Genomic DNA, 19,706 nt, shown 5'->3' with positions numbered 1-19,706 from the left:
AGATAATAACTACATTAAGTACAGAAAATTAAGTAAATCTCTTAGAATTAATTCTTTAATGTAATATGAACAGTTATTTTAAGACAATATTCCACTTAAAAATTTAGTTAGATTGTCATTAAACATATTACTACAGGTGTACTGCATTGCTACAAGATTCTCTAAACAATCCACATATTTTCACTAAATATAGCATGAAATTATACTAAAATATAGTTTAAAAATATAATTAAAAGCTGTCGATACATGCAATAATTATATAAACTCATGTATAGCAGTAGAATAAATCTCTGATTATTGATTTTAGCAAATTATAAAAACAAAACTATCATTTAATATATTTTTGTTGACTAAATGAATATATCCAGTAATTAAAAATGACATAAATAGATGAAACAAAATTAATAATTCACATTATTTGTTAACTGGAAAAGTACATGGCTCAATTGTTTCAACAGCACCGGCAGTAAAAATGACAGATGTGGAGACACTCACAAATATTGATTTCAACTGAATACATCAAAAATTTCATATTAGCATGCTATCATCCATAACAATAAAGACAAGATTAGCATTATCTGCATATACAGTACCTTCGATATGCTGGTTTTCAAACGATTTCATTTTAAATTCTTCGGCAGAAAAATATTCTTAGAATTCACATTAGTGTTGCATTTCTAATGATGTTTCTTTTTATACAAGAAATTTGATTTGTCCTGTGTCAATCACCAAATTCATTAAATTTTTTTAGTTACTGTATCATAAAAGCTATTTATTCAACATCTTTACAAATAGAAAATTGCAAGAATTTTACTACTGAACTTCAATGTGCTGTAAATAACTGATTAGAACTGTAATGAATGGCTAACAATACATCAATAAATTGAACTTTTCCTACAACAACCTATGAGAAAAATGGATTTGAATTACAATGCATACATCCTTAAGAGTATATTCTATTACAACCATTATCTGTCAAGTTTATATTAAAAAGTATAGCTACTAAAGAAATCTAATGATATAAAATATATGTTATTAAACTAAAGTAGCAATTGTAAAGTGATTTAAAATTCCATACTTTGATACAAAAGTGGTAAGATTCAAATTGCTCTTATGGTGTATTTCGTTCCCATTTTAGCTCTGTGAAACAATATGTCGTGACCTCAGATGTCATCATTACATTCAATACATTTATCATTGAATCGTATTGTTTAAATTGCATCAAAGGGTGACTAACTATCAGTCATTTAAGAAAATATCAACTTAGACAATAATCATTCTTCCTGTCTCCAATTCAACCAGTTCCAATTATACTCTCACATAATAAATGATTTATTTAGCTTTGTAATAGTTATATAAAATAGATCTATGTTACATTATTTTTTATTATATTTTGATCAATAATACTTTAATCTGTCTTTAGAAACCTTACTTGCCAATTTCAAGAATTCTTGCATTGATAAATCTGTTGTTAGAAATAAACAGAATAAATCTGTAAAATCATCCTTATTAATTTTCTTAATATATCTGTATGAAATTTGTATTCACAAAGTAATTTATTATACATTACATATTATATTTTAACATAAAATGCTTTAATGATTATCATGTAATAATTTAAAATTGTTTGGCACTAACAAGAACTGTTCATGCTATAAACAAATGTATGGGATATAAAAAAAATTATAGGATCAGAATTCTGTAATAATTTTCACATCCATCTTTGAAACTTGTGAAAAATCATCCTGAACACTTAAGTCTTCCAGATCATCTTCAAACCAACAAATTCAAAATATTCCAATTTCTTAGAACGCTGCCAATTCTAAAAGCCAAATATCTTAGTATATAAAAAACACTACATATTGTATCAAGTTATTTTAACAATTTAACACATATTTATATGTTTTTATAGAGCCAAACAATAATAAATAAGGCGGCAAATATGATTAATCATCCTCAGTGAATCTCATATTACTTTCAGTTAAATTATGATTTTGGTTTTTAATTTTACTATAGATATTATTAAATTAATTATTCATGTTTATAACATTTGTGATTCTAAAAAAATGTTTAAATAATGAACTTGTAAATGACTTTTAGATCATTTTCTACTCAAAATTGATTTATAAACAGAAAGAAAACAAGAAAAACAAATAAAAATTGAACATTTGATCATTTCACAAAATTAATTCACTAATTTTTTTATTAACTCTAACAATAATTTTCAATTTTAAAACTATTGTCAACAAATTATATCATATAACAAGATAATTAAAAAAATTTCTCTCAAGTGATTCTTGTATACTAATTAGAGTAAGATGATTATAATTAAATATAATCAAACATTATTTGAAAAAATAGTGAGACAGAGTAAAGTGAGAAATAATAATGACAAATGAGTTTCATAGATGTTGGCAATGTTACAATTGGCAATTATAATGATCAATATATCGAATACTTAATAGTTACAAATGATTTCGAATGCCACAATCATCTGCATTTACTCTTCAATATATTAATAGATGATAAACTCGTTCTCGATGTTTTTATGTTAAAATCTTTTGGACGCATTTATTCACAAATGAACCGATTTCAGAACAAACTACATAAGTAAATTCTAATGAAAAACTTATTTTTAAACTCTCCATTATATTAATGCTGTTTTAAGAAACTTTTTCTGAATTTGAACACTATTTAATTCCTAAAGAAAAACAATGCAGAAATAAGTAACAATTTGAATAATTAAATTACAGTTGGAAAGAGTAAAATATGGAACATATTTTACTCTTTCCAACTGTATTAAATCAGTAATATTATGGATTAGAAACAGCTTCTAAACAAAATTATATTAAATATATTGTTACAAGTTTACAGCAGGCAATCATTACTCATATATTGCCAAAATATAGTTTTTGTATTTTCTATTACATGTCTTTAAAATCTATGTTAAATATACATGAAAATTTTATACATTTTATGCATAATTGTACATGAAAATGTAACCTATAGGAAACAAATAAATTTACTGTTTTTCTAGACATTTTAACAGCTTTTAAATATTTATAATAGAGTAAATTTTATCAAAACTAACATTTTAAGACAGTTTATGCATTCTCCAGGCTTAGTCTTTCGAATAATAAGTTTGAAAAATGAGTGAATAGTTGAAAAAATTTGGTTTTAAAATAAAATTTATTCATAAGAATACAATAATATAATTTTAAATGTTTATGTATCAAAAAATTTAGTGTGAAGGAGGTTATTCATACATTCCAAATTCTGATTTTAAAAAATCTATATTTGTAACTGCTCATAAATTCCTCAATGTGAACAGAAAGTCTAGTCTAATAATGGAGTAATACAACAAAGAATCAAACTGCCATATTATGGTACAATAATTGATATTAAGTACATTCCCAACAGAAGTCATTAATTTTATCAGATAGCTTGAATATATAAGTCATTCTTATTAAAGATATAAGTTATTTTGTCACACGGTTAATATTTTAGAAATGAGAAAAGTAAAAAATTTGTAAAAAAGCATTTTAATATTTAGGCAACAATCATAAAAATCACAACCTGAATAAAGAATTAGTGTCTGTTATAAAATTCCAAATATCCATCAAAGAAAAAATAACAGTTGAGGAAATATTTTAATGACTAAACTTTATCAAAAAAGAATCATTAAATCTGTTCGATTATCTCGAGGAAAGTTTGCATTAAACTTATCATTTAATAAATAATTTTATAGAAAGATAAACTTATGAAATAAAAAAAAAATGTTGTAAAGAATACTTTAAGGAGTAATTTCAAATATATTTCAAATTCTTTGCAAATAAAAAAGAAAAAAAAATGCACAAAAAATGAAAAATGATACAAATTATAAGCAATTTTAAAAAATAAAATTTATCACTATTTATATCAAAACTTTTTTTAATTTTAATCATATTAATTAAAAATTCCAGACCAGTGTTAAATAATAAAATTTAAGAACTTGCAATATATAATATTAAATGCTAGATATTAATCATTAAGATGTAATTTAAGATTAATGAATTATCAATTTAATAACAACATGGCCTTAAACCAAACTGTAACACTAAACCAATGATCAAAAACCGAACATTCCTGAATTGAAATATTGAAGATTATTTCAGTAACCTAAGAGCCAATATTAAAATTTGTACAGTACTTAATGCTCCAAAAATAATAATTAACAAAATTACGACAGTGAAATATTTAAATCAAAAGAATACATTATACAGTTCCTTAGTTTTAATGTATGTGTACTTAACAATTTTCCTGTTATAAAAATAGTTTTTTGCTTTAAATCTGATAAAAGAATAAATTATTATTTCCAGTTACACAAGTGACATATCTTGATAACTAGTATTAAAATTCTTTATTCAACTTAATCGCAGACTTTAATTATGAGTTGTATATCCACAAACTCCACAGAAGGCTATACAGATTTTCATGTATATTCTACAATGACAAATTAACATATCCTAAGCATCAATTAATTTAAGGGCATTTCAAAATGTTTCCTTTATTATTCATAAATTGAATAGAAATAACTATTTTAAATTCAGCATTCCTGAATGCAGGACATCTGTAACAGCTGAATTAACTACTGTATATATAATAAACATTTTATATTTATACGAGATTTATGACAACATTTCTTCTATAAATTTTTATTGAAAAATGCAATAATATTTATCAATTAAACTTAAATATTCTATATAAAATAATGAGAAGTATCATAAATTAAAATATAGAGACAAAAAGTCTAAGTAGTCAACAAAAAAACCACTAAGTTAACTTAAGTGTAAGACTTCAAAAATTGTATTTAATATCAGTTTGATCCTGTACTGAAATTAATAAAGTTTTCTTCATATTTGAGGACAGCAAGATCAAAATTAGGTCAAAATGTAACTGAAAACATATGGGAATGATACTTATGACACCACAAAATGTTGTTTCAATTGATTTATATTCTCATGAAACATCTACATCATTAACAAAATTCAAAGAAATAATAAATTTAGACGTGTAAAATTTTGTGTAGAAGAAAACAATTCTATGACTGAATATATAAGATAAAGTATCCTTACAGCAATTAAATGAAGTTGCAAAAATTGTTTTAGATAGATTAATTTACGAGAATTAATAAAGTGAGTTACAAAATAAAAACATTCAAGAACATATGTTAATAACTTTACAAACTGCAGCTGTCATTCAGTTATTACATTTCTATATATTGAGAATTTGCTAATAAACCATTATATTCATATGTGTTCTAATTTTTTTATATACAGTAGATGTTTCATTAATTATTATTTTTATTAATATAAAATTAATAAATCATAAAATATTGAATCAGTATTTAAAACTTTCCTTGTACAATAAATTTGTAATATTTCCTCCAACATAAAATCTGATGGGGCAGAAAATATAAACCAGAAGGGAAACAAGTTACCGTCGTTTTCAATAATATAACATTTACGCAATTTGTCACCGATGTATCATTATAATCATCATCATAAATGTTTTATACAATAGAGCATGATTTTAAATCCTTTCTATACCTAACAGCTCTTAACCTAAAAAACAAAATGCAATTGATGTGTAATTATTTCTAATAATGTTGATTTCAAATTGCAATTTTGTACATCATGCTAAATTTTGGACTTTGTAAGTCATTGCGACACACATTAGCACAGTTTAGAGTCAAAATATGCTTATAACATTCATTCATTTATCAATTTAAAACCGAAACAAAACTGTAAACTGTAAATCATAATTCATAAAATAAACATTAAACAAATCTTTAAGCAATAATAAAACCTATACTTTTTTAGTTTTAAATGTTAAATAATTAGTATCGGCATCATATGTCAATTTCATTTAAGATAAATATTATTATTTTTTAAACTTTTCATTCAGATAAATGAATTCTAATGAAGAAAATGGTTCATTAGCATTATAACTAAGTCTGAGCTTAACCTAAACTGCAACAAATTAATTAGCTTATTTTCTAGATTCTATACAAGATATATTTTTAAATTTGAATGTAACTGATTAGAACGTAAACTGTAATTGTTAGATACAGGAATTCATTAATTTTATTTAAACAATATATATACCATTTAATTTAATACCAAATTGTATGAAAATATTAATTAAAGGAAAGGAATAACAGAAGCAAATGGAGAAAATAGAAAATTATTATTTATTATGCATGTCTTTGCACAATCTTTCATCTATTTAATGCTTTTAATGTTTTTATTTTACATGGCTTTGTATTTAGAAAAATGAAAATGATAATAATTTATTGATATACTTATCTCTAAATAATTTATGGAAAAAAATAATTAGAAATAGTAAAATTTCTCCATAATTCAATTTTTTTTAAATCAAAAACAAGTTAAATAAGGAAGTTTAGGAAAGAATTTCTATTCTATAACTTTCATATTCATAATTTATCATACAAACAAAAAGAAAACATACTACTTTATGACATTCACATTTTATCAAAGGATTTCCTGCATCATACAAACTAAACACAATAATATTACTTTTTGCAAATTATGGCAATTGAAATACATTTACTTTTAACAAAATATAAGGCAAAATTCAAGGAAAATGTTCACAACCTACTTATTCTGACAACAAGATTTCAGTTAAAAAACTGGAAAATTTACACTTACTATTGGCAAAATTTCACGAAGGAGGAAAATTTCATCAATAATACGCATACACTGTTATCGAAAACAATTTATTAATATATGTTTCGAACAAACAAATGTATAGAAGAATTCAAAATTATTGACGCTACACTAGGAATTGATATAGCAACACGTAACCAAATATTCCAGTCGTAATTATACAATCATTCTAGAATGGTTCGAAATTAGAAACTGTATGGTTGAAATATTACACCAATTTGTAACTATCAATAAAATTAATCAAAATTTGTTACATTAATTATAAGAAATGTATTGCTACAATTTAAAATATGAATCTGCTAATATAAAATTTCTGCTTTAAGAATTTGTCTTCAGAAAATTCCTTTCTCGGAAATAAAAAAATACAAAATAAATGTTAAAGATTTATACAGTAAAATGTACTGTTTGCAAGTTATATGTATGGAATCACCCAGAATTTCCAATCTACGCAGAACAGCCAATTACATATCCTTCCAAGAACTTGTCAAACTCATTTGTTATTTATTTTACTAAAAACTGCTCGATAGATTCTGCATCAGTCTGACATATTATTCATTCATCAAATGCAATAAATCTCTCACGAAAACCAGTTTTATTCGTGTACTGAATTGACTAAAATCATTTCTAGCATCCATTTTTTTTTTTTTTATGGTCACTCCTAGATGGATTATAGACAGAATTAGAATCAATGTAGGATGAATAGTATCAAAAATGACACATTATAAAAAAAGTGATTTCTTTAAAGACCTAAGTTTGTACTATTTGACAAATAACCGGTTCTGTAATGCAAATTTCTGGCTCACTTCTTGATATGCAATTGTCACGAATATTTTACACCATTTTATACATGTACTCTACTTATACACACTTTGCTAAACATAGAATTCTTGGAGGCCATTCAGTGCCAATAATAAGCATCTGTACTATACAAAATGGCCATATTTACAATCCTTACGATACAGTTGAGTAAATAAATTCTCAAGATCATTTTAACCAGTTTTAGTTTCTCTATAATACAATGTATATAATGAGGAAAACATTGTTTTCATAAAAAATTGTGTCAAGATTTTGATTAATAGTTCTTATTTTGAGTACTATAAACAGTTGCAACTGGACTCTCTTCATAGTTATGACTAATTCTTGTATTTACATAATTAAAAATGACTTATTAAGTGATTTATAGAAGAATTTCATATTTATGCGACAAGTTCTGTTGATTTTTGGAAAGATTTTATCCTGTTAAACAAGAATTAACATATGTTTCATCTGAACATTCTTGCAGGTCAATCAATCAAAACATTTGAATGCTATATACGTATTTAATTCTTTTTATCTCTACGTCCTTAATATATACACAAAAATGTAAAACAGTTTTACTTGGACCTTGTTTATTAATAGGACTTATTAATAAACAAGGTTTAAGTAGACCATATATAGACAGAACTGTACATTTAAAATTGCTGACGTCCATATTTTGTAAAACATTTAAAGTTAATTACCCATTTATACGATACCATGATTGTATAAAAACTCTAAATTTGTTCATTTGTCTAAGAAATCTATATTGTACTGCACTTATTAAAATGAAATTATATTTTTCTCAACTACTCAAACACTGTGTTCTGAATGGGTTTGTCCTGATACATTCTGAATTTCGACAGCAATTTCAGTTTAAATCTCATTAAACGCTCTCTGTAATGTTTTCCTAAAGTATGCGAAAAAATACTTTTATCGAGTATACCGTAAGAAAATCAAGAAAATTCTTGTCCTAGCACTTTCAAAGAAACTGTTCACAAACTGATGAACAATTTAGATTCGAAAGTACTAGAATATTAACAATTTTCTTGCATTTTTTATGCATTATAAATTGAACCTTTTAGAAAGATTACATTAGAAAAAAACAGTTTTTTTCTTTTCTTTTTCTTTTACTCTTCTTAAATATTCATACAAAACTTATATTTTGTATGCATTATGTAAATTTGCTTAAGATACATAAAACTACACTAAAATTTTGATACAGAAACCTAAATTACTCTCTATTCATCGATGAAATATTTCACTTACTGTACTTAAACTACGAGAATTTTCACCTTAAAATTTCTAAATTGTGTAACGTGTTTATTATTTCTTAATTATGTAAATTAAAACGTATTTAAAAGCTAGTAACCCCATTATAAAACCTTTATTCTTCATTTGTAAGTATAGAAGCGAGACAAACAACCAACATTCCTCTCTGATAAGCGAATACAAAGCAAAATAAAAAATATATATAATTTTATTAGAATAATTTGCAAAAATATTTTCAATATAAAGAGTTTTGGCTGTTATCATCATCAACTGTAGAATTTGATACTTAATATTACAGATCAAGTTTCTGTTTTAAAAAAAGATATTTTTTAAAGGAATTTTTACATAAATTATACTCCAAATGTAACAAAACCAGTAAAGTTTACATATTATACTACGCGTTGCATCATCATTCATTGTTAAAGCTTGTATTTTGGAACGAGGACTTTGAAAATCAAAATATCGATAAATATGATGGAAAATTTTTATGTACGGAGCAACTTTTCCTGAAAAAAGATATCAGTCCGTAGAAAATTCTACGTTAACGAAAAAAAAACTCTCTTATTAAATAAAGTGGGAACTCGGCTGAAAAATTTATCTCGGTATCATATCTATATCGTATATCTGGCGTCACTTAATCTGTACACAATAAATACATTGTTTCTCTATTAAAATCCTTTTTTACATTTATCTGGTGTGACTAATTAACAGGAAACAATCGCAAAGCAAAACTTGGACTGAAAACAAAAGAAACATCCTGATGCAATCAGTTAACAATGAATAGCCATTTACAAAACAAATCTTTATACAATATTTAATTTTATAAGTTTCTGACATTATTGATCGATTTGATAAATTGTTTTCATTCTTCTAATTCACGTTTTTAAATTGGAATTTGTTGTCTTTTTTTTTTATTTTTGCTTGGAGTGATTACAACAGGCGACCTTGAACTTTCGTACTAACAGTTATTTTTGGAGATGCCAGTGAACTCTTCCAATAGAGAGATTCCTGAGGGACTGTGAACTACACTTTACAATCAGTTAATTTACAATTTGTCAAGTTTACAGTACAGTCGACCCCCCTATAACACTGTCGATTATTCCGTTTTATATGAATTCCATGTTGTACGAGTCATTTAGATTTAACAAATACATGAGCCGTTCACAGCCCGGCACACATATTTGTAAAATCTAAGTGACTCGTACAACATGGAATTCATATAAAACGGAATAATCAACAGTGTTATAGGGGGGTCGACTGTACTGTAAACTTGACAAATTGTAAATTAACTGATTGTAAAGTGTAGTTCACAGTCCCTCAGGAATCTCTCTATTGGAAGAGTTCACTGGCATCTCCAAAAATAACTGTTAGTACGAAAGTTCAAGGTCGCCTGTTGTAATCACTCCAAGCAAAAATAAAAAAAAAAGACAACAAATTCCAATTTAAAAACGTGAATTAGAAGAATGAAAACAATTTATCAAATCGATCAATAATGTCAGAAACTTATAAAATTAAATATTGTATAAAGATTTGTTTTGTAAATGGCTATTCATTGTTAACTGATTGCATCAGGATGTTTCTTTTGTTTTCAGTCCAAGTTTTGCTTTGCGATTGTTTCCTGTTAATTAGTCACACCAGATAAATGTAAAAAAGGATTTTAATAGAGAAACAATGTATTTATTGTGTACAGATTAAGTGACGCCAGATATACGATATAGATATGATACCGAGATAAATTTTTCAGCCGAGTTCCCACTTTATTTAATAAGAGAGTTTTTTTTTCGTTAACGTAGAATTTTCTACGGACTGATATCTTTTTTCGGGAAAAGTTGCTCCGTACATAAAAATTTTCCATCATATTTATCGATATTTTGATTTTCAAAGTCCTCGTTCCAAAATACAAGCTTTAACAATGAATGATGATGCAACGCGTAGTATAATATGTAAACTTTACTGGTTTTGTTACATTTGGAGTATAATTTATGTAAAAATTCCTTTAAAAAATATCTTTTTTTAAAACAGAAACTTGATCTGTAATATTAAGTATCAAATTCTACAGTTGATGATGATAACAGCCAAAACTCTTTATATTGAAAATATTTTTGCAAATTATTCTAATAAAATTATATATATTTTTTATTTTGCTTTGTATTCGCTTATCAGAGAGGAATGTTGGTTNCGGGAAAAAAAAAAAAAAAAAAAGGCTGCCCTTCGAGTACATTATACACTTTCGTTACGTCTCACTTAACAATAAGGCAAAACTATTCGTGGAAACGTAACGAGCATCAGACAACCATTACGAATAATATAAATTAAGATTAACCATTCCGCAAACAGGCTCCGACAACAACAAAGTTTCGCAAAGATAAACACAAAAATTCCCGATCCGTAACTAAAACTATTGAGGAAATAAAGAAATTAAGAGTTTGACAAATGAAAATTATCCTAATCCGAAAGAAAAATAAGGCCATTACGCTATTTTTTCCTCCCCTCGAACATACGAGCAGCTGCAAACCACCAATAAAAACACTGCAATGTGAAAGTTCTAAGACCACATTATAAGCTGGTACAGGCTTGGCTTCTCACCGTCCGTACGTCACAAATTGGTAACTTTAACGGATACACGCCCGAGGGGAGAAGGCAAACGGACAAACACAAAGGTCGAGTGGAGAACATCCGACAACAAGAGCAGAGTCTCTACCCTGTCTCCCTCTTTAGCCCCGGGGCATCTTCACCGGTTTCTGCACTCTCGCCAATGGAAGCGAGACGAGAAGACAAAGGATAGAGGCAGAAAATTCGGCCTGGGAAACGGCAAACGAGAAAACGTATCCTGAAGATTTAAATTTCGAAACCACGAAAACAAGAAACTAAGAATCCAATTTCCGTTTCATCCCAGGGCGCATCATCTTTCACGAAATACAAGATAGGGCTCCGAATTGTTTACACATTGGCATGTTTAGAGTAACGCGCAGGGCGCGTATCGATTCAAAAATCAATGGGTATTGACAACAGAGATCATCTAAGCTATATGGAAATTACCAGATCGCGTAGTTTAGAATCCTCTACAGTAGAGGAATTTAAAATACAGTACTGTATAGATTTGAACTGGCAATCAATGTCACTGCCGTTTCAGAAAGTCCACCTGAATTTGTCCTGAAAGATGACAAAGCCGTAATTTACATAACGCGGAATGGCCGAAATTCTGTTCATTTTACTGGTAAATTCACGCATTTAATGAATGTGGTACAGTACGTTTAACGCACCGATGTGCGCACATACAAAGGACGAATGCCATCCCGACTCCAGCCAGTTAGAAGAGGAGGAAGATTTACGCGACGATCATTCCCTCGTTTAGCCGCATGCAGAGTATTCACTCTTACCTACCTCGGACGCTTTGGTATGCAAATTAGGTGGTATCCGGATCTCTGTTTCGAGAGGCACGAGTCACACACGATATACCTATTAGTTACGCCTTCCGAGGCAAAGAAAACCGGGCGGAGCGCTAGACCGATACGCGTCGCGCTCCGCCCACCGGAAGCGCCACTTTTCGGGGCGCTCGACGTTTTAATTAGCCAGACGCGACGCGCCGCGAGAGAAAGAGAGACGGGACGGGGTCCCGGAGGTTCCCGAAAGGGTAGGGAAAAAAAAGCGAATGAGACTTACCGGGTCCGCCTTGTCCACTCGAACTCGCTTGGGCGGAGGGCTCTTGGGCAGATCCTCGGGCTTCAGCAAGACCGTGCTGTTGGCGGGCAGCGAAGAGTACTTGGTCTCCAGTTTGACGGTCAGACTGGGCATGATGGAGGGCAGGCAGTTGCCGGCGGACACCACGCCGTCGCAGGAGGCGGCGGAAGCGTTAGCGCCGGGCGCCGACGCCGCGTGCGACGTCGGGCCCTGAGTGCCGGAGGCGGCGCCGCCGTTGGTTCCGGATAACTTGATGGAGGCGGAGACGGCGCCGTGAGCGTTGCCGGCGACGCCGTTGACGTCGGCGCCGGCCTTGTTGTTGCTCTTGTCCTTGTTCTTCTCCTTCTTTTCGCGGTGTCCGGCGCTCCTGCCCTTGCCCGACGAATGCTTGGACTTGGGCTCCGCCGGCGCGGCCACTTGGACGCAGTTGGGGGCGGCGCCGCCGGCCTCGGAGGCCGGCTGGTGGGCCACTTTGGTGTCGGACTGCACGATTTCGTGCTTGGCCTCGGAGAATTTGCTTCCCACGTTCTTGCGCTTGATCTTCATCTTGAGTCCTTTGTCCACCGTGGCCTGGTGCTCCACGGTGGCTCCGTTTCCCGCTGCGCCCGCTCCACCCGCGCCCGCGCCGCCGCCGCCGGAACCCGCTCCGCCGGCGCCGCCGCCGCTGCTACTACTGTTGCTACTGCTACTACTACTACTACTACTGTTACTGTTCCCGGTCATGCGGGACTGTTTGGTGCTCGACATGCTAGACGTCGTGCCGGTTAAGTCACAATTGGTCGTCAACAAGCCGAAAGTCACACTCCCGTCGCCGATTCCGTGATATTTGTCGTTATTCTTCTCTATATCAGCATCCAGGTCGATGATGAGATCGCCGATACCTAATTCCCATTCGTTGTAATCGTCGTCGAAGTTGGTGGGTCCAGGTCCCCCTACAACCTCCGTCTTGCCACTTGCTGTGGGAGTAGACGTGACATTAGTAGCCACCTTACCCCGGTGGCCATCCAGCAGGTTGTCTTTCATTGGATCCTGGTGTCACGAAATCGCCACCATGGAGGAGGATTCATTCCACCGCGCTGGATCTCTTTCCCTGGTCTTATCCGATCACCGGTGTGCGACTGGACGACGGCAGACGAAAATTTGCCTGAAATCACAAAACGTAATCAGTCAACCCTCACGTACAAAAAAAAACAAAAAAAAAAAAAGCGACACTAGCGAACGCGCGTGAAGCGTCCAAATTCGAATTCGCCCAACGAGAAATGTACGCTTGGTGATAGTCCTAATCCGTTACCGTAAACAGATAAAATCCTTATCTACGGAACCAAGTCCAATCGCTTACTACGTAGAATACGAAACGGTTAGAAAGGATAACTTCGTTTCACACAAAATAATTACCTCCCTTTCTGCCGGAGTCATGGCGTTTAGTGTCTTTCCCCGCTTCTAACGACATTTCCTATCACCAGATAACGGGGGCGCTTCCTTTCCTTCAAACATTACGAAACAACACACACTGTTCCTGCGTATTTCAAATCGATAACTTCCGCGTTTTCGTTGTGTTCCTACGAACAATTCGGGTTAAACACGCGCAAGAACGAATACACAACTGCACAAACAGTTACGCATAACACACACACAAGTTCCTGTAATGTGCCCAAAAGGCCATTCTGTTCTATAACACTAGAACAGGTCGAACATTCTACGAACTAAAAAACACCACCAAAATTGCGTACCATTTTGCGTTGTGTCTTCGTAGTAGTTAATTTGTTTACTTGGGAGCAAAATCGAAAGTGACGTTCGGTCTGGCAACCAATACTAATCTAGAGTTTGCTCCGTTCAAAGTAAACGCGTCACGTGTTTGGTAATCTCCATTTGTAAACGCTCACGCAAGCGTCGGAAAGGTAACGGAGTAAGGATCTAACTTACATAACGGATTATTCTTTAATCTCCGAATATGGAACGGAGAGGAACAATTCTATAGCGATTTATATTTGGTGTGCATCTACATCGGGTCGATACTAAAACACTTACACAGAATATTGACCTTATTTTACGTGTGCACTCGGTCGATTTGAACAACAAACTCGACCACACCGGATATATCGCTTATTTCTGGTACGGTGAATGAAGCTTATTGCAATACAAAAGACCCCCTATAACACTGTTGATTTTTCCGTTTTATATGAATTCCATGTTGTACGAGTCACTTAGAATTTACAAATACGTGAGCCGTTCACAGCCCGGAATTCATATAACACGGAAAAATCAAGTGTTATAGGGGGGTCGACTTGTATTATCTGTCGGTAACGCTTTGGTAGTGAACGAGTTTTTAAGGTGGCAAACACCTTCACTGAAGAGAAGGGTGGTGTGACGTCGTTTCGGAAGATGGTGACTGCGGAACGAAACCAGGTCGATCCCGCTTCTAAGGGACTGGCAAGTACGAATCTCCAGTACATTGGAGGGAAGGGAGGAAAGAAAAGAACATTGTTACCCCCGAGGTACGGGGAGAAGAAAGGATGGAAGGCCCTTTTTTAGATTCCTTTTTACCACTTCAGCCGCCGGAACAAAAATCAGGCGGAGTAAATTTGGGAGAGGGATTTCAGCCGGGTGCGACTGAAAGACTAAAAAAAAAAATTCCTGGTTGATTTTCACGAAAAGTGTTACTAACCTTTATGGCGTAGGTGTCCGGTCGAATGGAGTCTGCGCATCACGAGCCGGATGCGGGAACGTTCTACTCACAAAAAGGGAATCGGGATTGGCAAATATGTTCCGAGAAACTTCTAAGGTGAGGGGCTGGCTGGGGAGTAGTGTACTCGAACAGTACCCCGGGGCGTTCGGTTTATTTATACCTAGCTATAGGGAATTACATCCTAGCCACACAAAATACAGCGGGGAGGAAAAGTGATTCCAACTATTCCTCCGTAATGGTGGAGTTTAAGACGGCACGCTCAATTACCGGAATTTTTGCCAAAGAGTTTTCAAATTTAAGAAGATCAGTGGCGTTTGCAAGAGTATCGAACTCGGTGTAACGCGTCCTGGCAGAAAAACAATAAAGAAAACTCCATCGGTCGTTGGCACTTATCGGTCCGTCGCCGCCATCTTGCGCTCGGATCCGATTATCTCCGAACTTACGACGAAGCGGTACGATGGTTCACGTATCTCGTCTCTACAGAAGTAGAACCCCGAAGAAAGGACTTGGTATTCTTTATTGTAATAAATAACAATAGTAGAAGAAGCGAACACAGATGAATAGGGAATCCGATTTAGTATAATCGACTTAAAAATTTGACAATATAAAAGACGACAAAGCTTGTCATTCTTCTTCCAATTCGGTGTTTAAAAGGGTATTGTAGAGATGGAAAAATGAGTTTTGCCTTTCACCCTCCTTCCTTCGTCGCACTCTTTTAGGCGGAGGAAGATCCGCTTCCGGCCGAATCGCCAGCACACAAGATTCTTGGCCCCTTCCGCCGCCGGACGAAGTTGGGAAAAAAAAAGTTGGCAGACGAAGAACAGAGCAAAGACACTCGGGATGAGAAATATCTCGTGTCGAACAGAATCGATGGGAACTCCGACCGCCGTCCGTCGCCCTTCGACGCGGAGGAAACCCGCAAAAACGGGGATCGACTGAACATTCCCGGCCTAGTTGTTAACCTTTGACCCCCCGCCGGAGGTGCGGTCGGGCCCGACTAGGCGGCTCCCGTCCCGATTCGGCGAGGGTGGGTAAATTACACGAGGTGGAAGGGCCCTTGGCTTCCAGTTAAAAAAAAAAAAAAACAAAAAAAGGGAGGGTGGAAAAGCTAGGCCAGAACTCGGGAGTACGTTCGTAAATGTGCACGAGGGTGCGCTCCCAGCACGGGAAGAGGAACAAAGAAAAACGAGAAGGATCCGGGAAGCGGTGCCGGAACCGGGCCCGCCGACTTCAGATTACGCGAAATGCACCCGGAACGGGGCGCCGCGCTCCCCCCACCGCCACCGCCGGATAATTAACGGCGCGAACGTAGGGGGGGGCGACTCGTCCCTCCCCTCGGGCCGGCCGCGATCCTCCGACGGCGGGGCCTGAGTTCGGCCCGCCCGGCGGCCACGCCCTTTCTGGAACGACCGAGGCGACGCCGCTTCTCCTCCTCCTTTGTTCGCCACGGGCGCGAGCCGCGCCGTCACGGCGCGCGGCGCCGGGATCTAGGGCCCCGGTCGAACAGAAAAAAAACAAGCGCGGGGCCCCGGCTGTCGGCGAAGGGAGAGGCCCGACGGGAAAGGAGAAGAGAGAGAGAGAGAGAGAGCGAATAAAAGTCGGACGCGGCGGCCATGTCGGTTCGGGCGTCGACCGAGGCCGCCAACCCGTACTCACCTTGTCGGGCGGAGAACACGTCCGAGAGATTCCATACGGAGGAGGATAAAGAAAGGACACAAACACGACATTTACAAGGGGCTAAAACAAAAGTAGAGTCGGCACTCCTCACCCATTTTATGGTCATTGCAGCCGAGACACGAACATCCCAAGAGCCGACGTCGTCCAATCCATAACGAGAGGTAGCGGTAGACGTAATCCAACGAACTCGGTCGGCGACACAGCTCGGCTCGGCCTTACCCGCTTGCCACCAGGCTGAGGTACGCACTACCGGCGACGTCCTTTGTGTGGCTGGCCGCGCTCACGTGATTCGCGAGAAGCCGCGAGAGTTGCCATCGATTCGCGCCGAACGGCGCCGCTTCCTCGCGCCCACTGCGCCGGCGCCGGAGCCTGCGCTGTAAATCGGCCTGGGGCACTCACCCGCGCCGCGCCGTGGCGGCGGAGCGCCCCAACCCTCTAACGGATCCCCCGAAAAAAAAAAAAAAAACAATCTTTTTTAAAATAAAGAGATGCCGGCGCTTTTTTTTTCTTTCTTACTCCCTTGAAATGTCGCCGCTTGTAAAATAATGCGTTGGTTTAGTCCCGCTCGAACTCGATATAACGCTGCGAGTGGCACGCGCTTGATACTTTAAACACAAAACACCCTCCCCAAATATGCTAATTCTGAGGAATTTCCACGTGCGGTTGATTTCGTAAACTCTGTCGCTGCGGGTGGTAAAAGAGTTCGCCTCCAAGAAGGTCCGAGGTCCGGAAGTTCTCAGTATCGATCGCGTCACTTCCGTTAAACTTGACCAACGTCTATATAAAGGTTAAACTTCCGTATATAACACCAGGATTTTGTGGTCGAGTGTCGTTAACTAAGTGTGACGCAATTTCTTTCGATCGTTGCCACCGTCCACGGGCGTTCGCACCCGACAGACGGGAATTGCACACGCTGCAAATTCCGACTTTATAGGGAGGGAGGTTCGATCGATCGTCTTCACGACACTCGAAGTTCCCCCCTCATACACACACACGAAAAACATTTAAAGTAAACACTAGAGAGAAAAATGGGCTTTTTTTTTGTATAATCGAACGCATTTTATGCAAGGGTGAGTATTATAATACATTGTTGCTGACCATTGACGAACGTGACTAGTATTTTCTATATTAATCACCGTTTCCACCCAGCAGAACACTAGTTTTATGTTTACAGAACGAATCAATAGCGTGACAGACAGACAGACGATCGAACGATGCTTTAACACGGACGAAATGATTCGTTATCGAGTCCAATTGGCCAACACATATTTCCTACGGGAGCCAATCGTCGGCTGCGTATACTTCCGTCACGAATTTACTCCAGATTAATTGCGTGACGGACAGACAAAACGTCAACAGCTTAATACGGATAAAAGGATTCGTTATCGAAATGTACAGATAATGTTAAATACGTTCAACAACCGATTTCTACGGTTTTAAAGGGGTGAGGAAGAACAAAGGAGAACACGTCTCGGTCGTGTTGTTAGGATTGAATATCCTTAACTCACGCTGAGAAATGCTACAACCAAGAAATTCCTAATTTCAATCGACGTCATAAAAGTAACTTCTAACTACTTATGTGGTAATTAGCGGCGTTCTTAACAAATGCGGGCCCTTAAAACACACGTTACGTGTGAAACAAAAGGGCGGATTTCTTATAGAAACACCAGAGTTTTCTTCCATCCGATGATAAAATATATCGACCAATATATCTGTGTAAGAATCAGTAGAGTAAATACTAGATGAGGCCCAAATTAGAACGTGCAAACCTAAATTTACCTCCCGTATTAGCGCTGTGGGGGGAAGAGTAAACAATTAGATATACGTATGTATACGTGAGTTTGTCACATTATTCTTTTCGTTGCTTATTTATAAAGGCTACCTCCCAGTTACGCTACTGGCTAAAATAGGATTTAGGCCTACAGTATCAATCTTATGACTTACGAGAATAGAATTTCAGGTTAGGTTCGATCAGGTTCAAAATGTAGATCGCGATCTACCAGTTGAAAATCTCATTTTTCATCTAACTAATATAATTAAAAAAATGACAGCTTTACTTTTAAATATTTTCCTATTATTTCGAGTGGTTTTAAAGAACGGACGTTAACAAATATGTTTAGAAGCATAGTTTAATATAAGCTGATTAATTAGGAAATTAAACTAATTTAACGTCACTCATATTTATCCAGAGTTCCTCAACCTTAACTTCGCTTCTAAATGGACTGCTGCTTGCTGCAATCTTCAACGAGTCACTCCTTTTAGGATTACCTTTATGCACGATGAATCTAGATTCAAATCTGATTAAAAAAACAGACCTTAACGCTAAACAATTACCCTGCAACCGAAAGAGTAGTGTTTGTTAAACAGTACAAATGCTGCTGCTAAGTGTTTTAGAAGTTTGGTACTGTACTGTACATCGATCGAAGTTTCGTCACCATAATTCTCTGTAGAGATACAGATGGATGATTGCTCTGCTGTGTCGTCACACTAAAATACAGTCGACCCCACTATAACACTGTTGATAATTCCGTTTTATATGAATTCCATGTTGTACGAGTCACTTAGATTTTATAAATACGTGTGCCGCGCTGTGAACTGCTCACGTATTTGTAAAATCTAAGTGACTCGTATAACATGGAATTCATATAAAACGGAATTATCAACAGTGTTATAGGGGGGTCGACTTGTGTACACGTGTCTATTGTTCTGTATAATATGGGGTTTACTAATACAATTTCAAACGATTTTTGTATACTGGATCCGAAAATAAATGTATTCTTTCGTTTACGGACACTTTTATAAACAATAAAAGTGAGGCGGGTGAGTGTCACGACACGTTTTTCGGCTGGAAGAATTGTTTACAATAT

At 35.1% G+C, this 19,706-nt stretch overlaps 1 protein-coding gene across 1 annotated transcript in view; it reads right to left on the bottom strand.

Moving 5' to 3' along the window:
* The window catches only part of LOC111642424 (zinc finger protein 608-like), a 62,238-nt gene extending 45,121 nt beyond the window's left edge, over window positions 1–17,117 (bottom strand). Inside the window, exons 1-2 of the mRNA XM_023388775.1 lie at window positions 16,931–17,117; window positions 12,459–13,620 (exon numbers count right to left, since the gene is read on the bottom strand). Of these exons, the coding sequence (XP_023244543.1) occupies window positions 12,459–13,499 (1,041 nt within the window). The 5' untranslated portion in view covers window positions 13,500–13,620; window positions 16,931–17,117. The remainder of the gene's footprint in view (window positions 1–12,458; window positions 13,621–16,930) is intronic.
* Window positions 17,118–19,706: the final 2,589 nt, after the last annotated feature.

The sequence above is a fragment of the Centruroides sculpturatus genome, unplaced genomic scaffold, assembly GCF_000671375.1.
Source record: "Centruroides sculpturatus isolate CEXI.00-Female unplaced genomic scaffold, Cexi_2.0 scaffold1676, whole genome shotgun sequence".
Lineage (NCBI taxonomy): Eukaryota > Metazoa > Arthropoda > Arachnida > Scorpiones > Buthidae > Centruroides > Centruroides sculpturatus.
Note: the sequence above shows the minus strand (reverse complement) of the source record. Positions and strands in the feature narration are given on the sequence as shown.